At 54.3% G+C, this 10,037-nt stretch overlaps 1 protein-coding gene and 1 long non-coding RNA gene across 2 annotated transcripts in view; one reads left to right on the top strand and one right to left on the bottom strand.

Annotated features, from left to right (window-relative positions):
• Window positions 1–5,209, top strand: part of TEF (thyrotrophic embryonic factor) — a 29,091-nt gene extending 23,882 nt beyond the window's left edge. The window contains exon 5 of the mRNA XM_014543836.1: window positions 5,049–5,209. Within this exon, the coding sequence (XP_014399322.1) occupies window positions 5,049–5,141 (93 nt within the window). The 3' untranslated portion in view covers window positions 5,142–5,209. The remainder of the gene's footprint in view (window positions 1–5,048) is intronic.
• The window catches only part of LOC106726963, a 10,802-nt gene continuing 1,864 nt past the window's right edge, over window positions 1,100–10,037 (bottom strand). The window contains exon 2 of the long non-coding RNA XR_001363105.1: window positions 1,100–1,320. This is a non-coding gene — a long non-coding RNA (uncharacterized LOC106726963). The remainder of the gene's footprint in view (window positions 1,321–10,037) is intronic.

Genomic DNA, 10,037 nt, shown 5'->3' with positions numbered 1-10,037 from the left:
TGCCTGGTGGTGGTGCTCAGGCTCCCTGTTGCTTGAGGGGCCAAGAACCACTTGTAATTCTAAGGAGGAAGACATATATTTGGAGGTTGGAGACAGGCTGGCAAGGTGGACTTTCATTTTTATTATTTTTTAATCCTCATCTGAGGATATGCTTTTTATTGATTCTAGAGAAAGAGAGAGGGAAACATCGATGTGCGAGAGAAGCATCGATCAGCTGCCTTCCGCACATACCTCTATCAGGGATCAAACCCACAACCAACTACGCCACCCAGGCAGGACAAGGTCGACTTTTTTAAATGGCCATTTTACAAATAAGTATTGAGGCTCAGAAATCAGAGTAATATGCCCCAAATCACAGCTGCAGAACTAAAATTCATACCCAGAGTGGGTTTCAAATCTTCAAATTGGAATTCCCAAAGCAGTAACAGCAGGCAGACTGTTCCCAGCCTGGGATCAGGGTAGTGTCTCATATTCCACCTCCTTAGAGCTTACAAAGCCTCCAGCTCAGCCTCCCCCTCACTCTAGCTCCGGAATCTTGAGCACCTATGACATCCTTATCTGTAGAATGGGACACCGTCCTCACAGGTGCTCAACACATGCAGCTGCCACTGTGGCCATGATGTAGATGGAACTGACCTACCTTGAGATGAGCCCTGCAGACCTAGCAGCTGTGGGTCCAGCAGGCAGCGGGATGCAGCCAGGTTCCAACCAGATGTGTGGCTGGTTTGGGGCAAGTCCCTCCACCTCTCTGAGCTATTTATCTTTACAATGTGGATGTGCTGCTCAAATATGTGAGTACCCGACACAATTCAGCTCTTCTTACCTCCCAGCTCCCTGGAGGACAAATTTTGCAAAGCTAAGCACAGGCCCCCTTCCTTGAGTGTTCCCATCTACCAGACAGCCCTCATACACCTCCCCAGGCTGGGCAGCTGCTGACGTCAGCAGCTAATCCGGGAAAGCTGCCAGGCGGAGAGAGGGGCGAGCAGCAAAGGAAATCAGAAACAGGTTTCAGGGTGGGTGCCCCCAGCCAGCCCCTCCTGCGCTCTCATCAGCTTCTCACTTCAGCGAAGCCTCCCAACCACGCAGGCTGACACCTGGGCCCAGTGGAGCAGGAGCCTTTTATTGTGAGCAGTTTCTCTGTCAGCAGGAGCTGGGGCTGCACAGTGCGCCATGCTCAGCCTCCCCCAACTCTGAGTCTGCAAGCTAGGGAGGGGCGTCCACGTGGGCCTGGATTCCAGGCCGACTCCGGTCCGGACTCAGGGGCAGAAGGGTGAGTGGGTCCTTGGTGCTGCTCCAAGGCCCATGCTGGCCCCATGTGGGCTACAAGGAAAGCAGAGGAAGAAGGGATCTCAGCCAGTCCTCAGAGCCTGAGCCGGGTGCACATTCCCCACTGCTCTTCTGTTCCAGCCCCTCAGAACCCGAGGGTGGGCCTCTCCATTTTATAGAGGAAACAGACTTGGTAAGGTCTTAGGTGACGTGCCCAAGCTCTCACAGCTGCTACCTATCAGAGCTGAGATTCTAACGCAGGCCTGGTGGCTCCTAAGCCCCAGCTCTTTCTGCCATCTCGGCGATCTCCTGACCAAGGGGCTGGTGCTGCCTGGACCTGTCCCCCACCCTCCACCTCCCTCTGGCCAGCAGAGGTCAGCCAGCCAAAACAGCCAGATCAGTGCCGATCTGACATCTTCCATGGGCTGCCCTAGCCACCCTGGCCAGCAGCAACAAGGCCCGGCCCAGCAGTGGGTGGTGGGCAGGAAAAGACTGACATTTGTTCCACATGCTGGGCCGGGACCTGCACGGTCAACTGCGTTTGACAAATGTGGAAACAGATTCAGAGGAGACGTGTCTGCCCCGAGACCACACTGCTGCTCCACCCCACCCTCCTTCCAACCTCTTCCTTGGTCCCCACACAGCCCTGGACCCATCTCTCGCTTCCTCCTCGTGCCATTTCTTCTCCTCTTGGGTGCCAGGGTCAGAGGCTTTGGACAACAAAGACCTTAGACGTTATCACATCCAGCTCTAGATGGTTTTGCTCAGTGGATAGAGTATCAGCCTGGGGACCAAAGGGTCTCAGGTTCAATTCCATTCAAGGGCGAGTACCATGGTTGCAAAGCTCCTCCCAGGCCTGGGCCCTGGTCAGGCTGGTACAAGAGGCAACCAATCGATGTGTTTCTCTCACATCGATGTTTCTCTCTGTCTTTCCCTCTCTCTTCTACTATCCCTAAAAATCAATGGAAAAATATCCTCAGGTGAGGATTAACAAAAAGAAAAAATAATAATAAAAATAAAATAGAAAATGGTTCTCCTCTCATCATGGATGTTTCTATCTCTCTCCCTTTCCCTTCCTCTCTGAAATCAATAAAAATAAAAATAAAAAGACCCAGCTCAGATGCCTCCATATCCAGAAAGTCCTCCCTGGTGCCACCCCCACTGGGTTGGTTGATCCTCGAACTCATAACTTCTAATCTTTTTGAAAATATATTTTTATTATTGACTTCAGAGAGGAAGGGAGAGGGAGAGAGAGATAGAAACATCAATAATGACAGAGGATCATTGATGGCTGCCTTCTGCACACCCCCACACTGGGGATCGAGCCCCGCAACCGGGGCATGTGCCCTGATGGGGAATTGAACCGATACCTCCTGGTTCACAGGTCGATGCTCAGCCACTGAGCCACACCGGCCAGACTTGCTGTGTTTCTCCTTGCTCTGGGCCTAGTTTCCCCTTGTAGCCTCCTCACAGCAGCCATTTAAAGTTTAAACCATCCACCCTGGCTGGTTTGGCTCAGTGGATAGAGCGTTGGCCTGTGGACCGAAGGGTTCCAGGTTGCGGGCTTGATCCCCAGCAGAGGGCGTGCAGGAGGCAGCCAATCAATGATTCTCCCTCATCACTGATGTTTCTATCTTTCCCTCTCTCTTCCTCTCTGAAATCAATAAAAATATATTTAAAGTAAAGTTTAAACCATCCATCATAGTCTGTGGCTTTTCATCACACTCAGAAATAAGTCCAAACTCCTCACTGCAGCCCAAAAGGCCCTGTGAGACCTGGCCACCATCCTGGTCCACTCCCCCGTCCTCCCTACACCCCAGCATCCAGGCCTAGTCATGTTGACCCCTCTGCTCCTCTTGCGTTACACCCAACTCCTCACCTCAGAGCCGTCGTACTTGCTGTTCCGTCTGCCTAGGCCAGTGATGGCGAACCTATGACACGCGTGTCAGAGGTGACACGCGAACTCATTTTTTTGGTTGATTTTTCTGTTAAAATGGCATTTAAATATATAAAAAGGCGCATGTGTAAATCTTTTTGCATTTAGTAGATGCTGTGGGCTTGATTTCTTGTTCCTTTCACCACTGAACATCCTGTGAATGGCAGTGTCTCCCACTCACTTAGCTTATTGTCAAGTCCATCATTCTGACTCTGAATCGTGGGTCCTTGCTGGGCTCTGCTAACAGCTTCCATCAGTTTAATGTCATATAGTTTAGACCAGTGATGGCGAGCCTATGACACGCGTGTCAGAGGTGACACACGAACTCATTTTTTTTGGTTGATTTTTCTTTGTTAAATGGCATTTAAATATATAAAATAAATATCAAAAATATAAGTCTTTGTTTTACCTATGGTTGCAAAGATCAAAAATTTCTATATGTGACACGGCACCAGAGTTAAGTTAGGGTTTTTCAAAATGCTGACACGCCGAGCTCAAAAGGTTCGCCATCACTGGCCTAGAGTGATGTCCCCTGGACCTTCTCAGCCTAGCCCCATCCTCAGTGCAGGGCCCGCCCAGTGCTTGACGTGTAGTAGCTGCTCACTAAATACCTGCTAACCTCACAGGGACAGACGACAGGACCAGGGCTGGGTGCGACAGGAGTGCCATATCACCACCAGGTGGTGCTGTAGACACGTCCCTCGGCAGTGACCTTCGATCCAGCCTCCAGATTTGTCCTCTCAGCAAAGCCTACCAGGGCTGGGCCAGGCGTGGCTGTGGGGCACCAGCTGACTCACCGTCTTAGCCCCGAGCGCCCCGCCGCCCACCGCCTGTCCCCCAGTGGCTACTGGCAAACATGGGTCAGGGGATCCACAGAAGCCTGGGAGGAAGAGAGGGCTGGCTGCCTCCCATGGCCTGTACTTCTAGGCTCTTTCTGGGGAGGGAGCGGATGCGTAGGCATGAGGAGGCGTAGTAGGGGGACTGGGATGAGGGGCTCTGGGAAGGCCTTGGACTTGGAGTCTGTGCAGTGAGCCTGAGTTTGCATCCCGCCTCCTCCAGGCCCCCTCATGCCTTTGACAAGCCTGGTCCTGGCTCTGAGCCTCCAGTTTGTTTCCTCATCTGTCGACAGGGGACAAAAATGTGAGCAAGAACTGAAACCCCGTGGCCGCTCTGTTAGAATGAGGCTGAGGAACTTTTTGCGGGGGAGGGGCTCCCAGCGGTGGGTGGTGTGAGCAGGTGGGAAGTGTGTGGGTTGGGGGGAAAAACAAGTGGACAGGAAATCAGCAGCCTTCTGCTCCATCAAACCGGCTTCCCCAGACCCCCCTGCCCTGAGGCCTGTGACCTGAAGTGTGTCTGTGAGTGTCCCTGGGTATGCATGTGTGTATGTCTGTGTTTGAATGACGGTGTGTGTGTCCACATCTGGGAGTCCATGGGTGAGGACAGGCTGCTGTCACCTTGGCAGAGGAGGATGGGGGACTCCAGGGAAGAGGGGCCCTGAGGGCACCCCACTTCTGTTCCAGCCCCCAGCACCCAGTAGCTGCATCTTCTCTCTCCATCTTTGCCCCAGAGCACCCTGGGCTTCCTGATTGGCATTGATTTGCTTTCAGACCCTCAGGCCTCCCTCATTCTCACACCTGACCTGTGGGCTTCCTGAGGGCCAGGGGGCTGGGATTAAGTTGGAGGAGCGGGTCCCCAGCCTCCCCACTTCCTCCCACGGAGAGTCAGTCTGGCTCTTTCCCTTAAGAGATGTAATTATGAAGCACTTACTGTATGCCAGACGCTTCATATACCTGTTCATTATGTGCTCACAACAGCCCTTTAAAGTATCTGTACTCTCATTTTACAGGCGAGAAAACCGGTTCAGAGAGATGAAGTGACGTGTGAGATGGGAACCTGCTCTGGCGAACTTTCTATTGACACAGCTGGGATGTGGGAATGAGGGGTACACAGGTTCCCTCTTTTCTGGCTCCTAACCTCCTGGTAACAAGCCATCTGTTTAGCCACCTGGCTCTTGCTCTTTTGCCTCAAGTGACCCCCTGGGGGACGAGGGTGGTATGGGTGGTAGTGGCAAAAGGCAAAGCAAAGCAGCTGCTGAGGGTTAGGGCTCCTGAGCTGATTCGGCCTCTCCCCGCACAGCCACCCCTGTCTAGCCAGGAGGTTTTCTCTTCAATTATTTCCCCCAGACCAACTGAGCAGCCATCTCCTGACTCCTGATGGCTACTCCCAGACACTGCCTGAAGAGGCCGCCCTTCCAGGCCCAGCTGCAAGGTCGCTTCTTCCTGGAGGCCCTCCCGGATGTCCCATCAGAAGTGACCTCTCCCGCAGCTTTGCCCCTTATCTCTCTGGACTTCTGAGTCACTTGGGGGCAGAGGCCATGTCTGATTCCCAGGAGCCAGAGCAGAGCTGCCAGGGTACAGATTCAGTGAGTGCTTGTTCACGGAGAATAATAATAATAATAATAATAATACTGTTAATAAGATCTACTATTGGTTAAATGTTCACTAAGTGTCCAGCCATTAAGTGCTTTTCGGGCAGTTTGTCAAGCAGTCTTTCCCACAACCCTCCATATGCTTCCTATTATTATCCTCATTTTACAGGTGAGGAAACTGAGGCACAGAGAGGTGAAGTGACTCACCCAAAGTCACACAGCCAAGAAATGCCACAGGCAGGCTTCCAACTGAGTCTGTCTGGGTCCGGAGTCTGTGTTGCACCGAAGTGAACTATCAAGACATGGAGATGCTAAGGCAGCGGTTCTCAACCTGTGGGTCGCGACCCCTTTGGCGGTCGAACAACCCTTTCACAGGGGTCGCCTAAGACCATCCTGCATATCAGATATTTACATCACGATTCGTAACAGTAGCAACATTACAGTTATGAAGTAGCAACGAAAATAATTTTATGGTTGGGTCACAACATGAGGAACTGTATTTAAAGGGCCAGAAGGTTGAGAACCACTGTTCTCAGGGCTTGTCCTCGCTGGGTGCTCTGGGCCACAGGGGTGTCTTAGACCAAAAACTCTAGGCTGGGCTGTGTATTCGTAAGGTAGGTCACTCTCAGCTCTCACAGGGCTGCAGGCCAGAGCGCCCTGGATTCCAGCCACCACACAATCACTCTTCCCCTTTGGGCTTTCATTTCCCCATTTGCCGAAAGAGGGTTCTGGCCCGTGTCCAGCCTCCCCGGGCAGTTGTGAGGATAGAGGAGTCAACGCTGCCATTTTCAAATGGATTTTTCCAGGAGAACCTCATTTTATGCCACAATCTTATCTAAAAGGCCAATATATGAAACTGATAAATCAGCATAAATTTCTTTCTTTTTTTTAATCCTCACTCAAGGATATTTTTTCCATTGATTTTTTTTTTAGAGAGAGTGAAGAGGAGGGAGGAGGAGGAGAGAGAGAGAGAGAGAAATATCGATGTGAGGCACATTGATTGGTTTCTTCCCGAATGTGCCCCGACCGGGCCAGGGATTGAGCCTGTATGTGCCCTTGACAGGGAATCGAACCCATGACCCTAACCACCTAGCAACTTGCTAGGGCAGCATAACTTTCTAAGCTCAGGGTGCTGACAGGTCCTTAGCCTAAAGTCACTTAAGAGGGTGTGTCACAATTGTGATGGACACATATCCTGCCCAGGGTGTGGGTGAGGGCTGTGTGCAGCTGGGAGGTACCCCAGCACCCAGTCTATTTCTGAAGCTTATCTGAGCTGCATGGCATCAAGAAACCTTGAGGCCCACTGGCAAAAACCTGTTGTTTTTTAAATGAATTCAAATCAAGTTTTGGTGACAGCTCCAAGGCTCAGCCTGGGGTTCTAGGTGCCTGCAGAGCCATCTGATGACCCCCAGCCCTGGCTGTGGGGCTTTCGGCAAGTCTCTCGCCCTCTCTGGGCTTCAGGAGGCACAGGAGGCTGGAGTCCGCCTCCAGGAGCCCATCTGTTTACCTCGGCAGGTCTGGATGTGGTGATGGAGATTTGGCCAATGGCCTGGCTCCTCACGGCCCCTCAGAAGCCTGGTCAGTGTGGGTCAGGCAACAGAGTATGTGTGGAGGGAACCTTCCAGAACTGCCCTGGGTGCTCAGCTGGGGGGTGGGAAACAGGGTAAACAGAATGAGGTGGGGTGTGAAGGGGAGGGGGCGGGGAGCTGACCCAGCCCTGAGAGTTTAAAAATAAATCCTACCCGAGTGCTGTCAGCTACCGCCAGCCAGGGCTCCCAGGGCCTGGTGACATCACCAGGGCACAGGATGTCCCTGGCAGGGGCTGGGGGTGGCAGAGGGGACATGGCAGGGGGGATGGGGGAGGGGCCCTGATGTGCCCTTTTTGCACCTGGGAGCTATTTGTGTGTGGGGAGAGCCAGCCTGGGTTGTCCTGGGCCAGAGGGGCTGCCCGGGTCCCTCCTCCCCCAACATTTTCCATTTGCCTCTGAGAACACTGAGGGCCAGGGAGGTTGTGGCTTGTCTAAGGCCTCTTAGACACAAACTGTGGCAGCTGAAGAACTCAAAGCCAGAAGTTCTGGCTCTCAAGTACTGGTTCTTTTTTAAAAATATATATATTTTATTGATTTTTACAGAGAGGAAGGGAGAGGGATAGACAGAAACATTGATGAGAGAGAAACATCGATCAGCTGCCTCCTGCACACCCCCTATTGGGGATGTGTCTGCAGCCAAGGTACATGCCCTTGACTAGAATTGAACCTGGGACCCTTCAGTCCACAGGCTGACGCTCTATCCACTGAGCCAAACCCATCAGGAATCGAACCTGGGACCCTTGAGTCCGTAGGCCGACGCTCTATCCACTGAGCCAAACCAGTTAGGGCATCAAATACTGGTTCTTGAAGCTTGGTGGCGCGGGGTGGGGGACCATTTGGGAGAAGGCTCACCTGATGGAGGGCAGAGGGGAGGCATCAAATGAGCCATGGCTGGCACTGTGCTGGACACTGGTCAGAACCAGCTCCTCACTTGACCCTGAGGAAGGAGGCGGGGACTAATGCTGCCCCCATTTTATAGATGAGGAAACTGAGACCCAGGGAGACAAAATCACCTACTCCAGGCCTCACAGCCAACACATCACGCCCAGCTGGGATGGGGTCCGGGGCCCCCTGGCAGTCAGTCCCAGCTTGGGCTGCTGAGAGAAAGAGACCTAAAGTGGAGCCAAGGTGGGTGCAGGGGGTGGGGGAAAGAGGGCCTGCCATGGGTGTACAGGGAAGGGGTAGGAGGGAGGCCCTGCCTCTGCAGGTCGGTGCCCCTGTTCATTAGGCCGCCCTGCCATTCCTCCTCCTCCTCCCGGGGATTGGTCATGCACTCAGGACAAAGCCCAGCCCCCTGGCCTGGCCCAGGCTCTCCCTGCACAGCCGGCCTCTCTCTCATCACATACGTGCCGCACTCTAAGCCTCAGCCTCACCAGCTGCTCCAAGATCCCTCCAGCAACTGCTATTTCAGGCCTCTGAGCAGCTGAACAAGCTGTTCCCGCTGCCTGAATGCCCCTCCTGCATCTTCCCGGGGGACTCCTATTCACCCTCCCAGTTCAGCTCCGAGCCCTGGTGCCTCCTCAGGCCACGGTTCTGCTTGTGAATAGGATGGTTGTTGGCTGCCCCTCTCTCTTCTGGACCCACAACTCTTCGGGGGGCAAAAACTATATGGTACTTCTCCCTCTGTGCCAGTGTCTAGCTAGCGGGCGAAGGAATGAAAATAAGGTTCTGACCCTGTTCCTGTCTCACCAGGGGTTTTGTCCAAGCCACATCCCCTCTGGGAGCCTCGTGAAGTGGGGACAAGTCCCATTTTGCAGGGTTGCTGGCAAATGGTGGGACCTACTGCATCGCTGAATAGGCATTAAAGGGCTCTACTGTAGCCCTTGCCGGTGTGGCTCAGTGGACAGAGCGTTGGCCTGCGGACTGAAGGGTTCCGGGTTCGATTCCAGACTCAATCCCCAGTGGGGGGCATGCAGGAGGCAGCTGATCAATGATTCTCTCTTATCATTGATGTTTCTATCTCTCTCTCCCTCTCCCTTCCTCTCTGAAATCAATAAAAATATATTTTTTTAAAAAGGGGGGGCTTTCCCATGGGGTGTTGCTCCGAGGAGGCCACAAGTCACACTTCACACATTCTCCAGCCAAGTCCCTCCTCCCTCCTCCCCCCAGGCCCTCACTTGCTCTGCCCCAACCTCTCCCCTCTGCCCTGTCTTTCCATCCACCCCAGGGAATCGGAGCAGGGGGTGCCAGCCTGCCCCCTCCTGCTGCCTGTGAGCTCCCTCCCGCAAAGGCAGCCCAGGGCTCCCAGCCCTCAGAAAGCCCAGGATTCCCCCGGGGAGCCTGTTTCGGGTGCAGAGTCCGGCCTCATCCCACGAGGCCTGTTCCGAGGGGCCCGGCGTGGAACCGGGAATCAGCCTCGTTAAGCAGCGTCCCAGTCACCACACCCGCTGTAGGACCCTCCTGGGGTGGGGGCCACAGGGAGGCCCAAGATGATGGCCTGGCCAGGGCGGAGGAGGGAGGGCGAGCCAGTGCAGCCATGGTGGGACTGGGGGCGGGGATGACCTCCGCTGGCTGCATCCTTCTTCCTTGCCCAAGGCCAAGGTGAGCCAGGCCTCGGTAAGGGGCTTCCTGGGTCCACGGGCCAAAGGCGTCCCCCCCGTCCCCCGTCCCCCCCCCGCATCTGCTGCATCAGGTGTCCGTGCAGGCTCAGGGCCGTCCGCTGGGACACAGACGCGGATATAAATAACCACGAGGCCAGGCGGATGAAGCAAGTGCGAGGGAGAGGCAGGGACGGGCACCGAGCTCCCCGGGGTCCCCAAGGGCCTTCGGGGAGGAAGCGGGGGCTCCGGGCCCGGGGCCGGGCAGCAGCTGAGCTGCT

This window comes from Myotis brandtii, unplaced genomic scaffold (assembly GCF_000412655.1).
Source record: "Myotis brandtii unplaced genomic scaffold, ASM41265v1 scaffold339, whole genome shotgun sequence".
Taxonomy (NCBI): Eukaryota; Metazoa; Chordata; class Mammalia; order Chiroptera; family Vespertilionidae; genus Myotis; species Myotis brandtii.
This window is presented reverse-complemented; position numbering and strand designations above follow the sequence as displayed.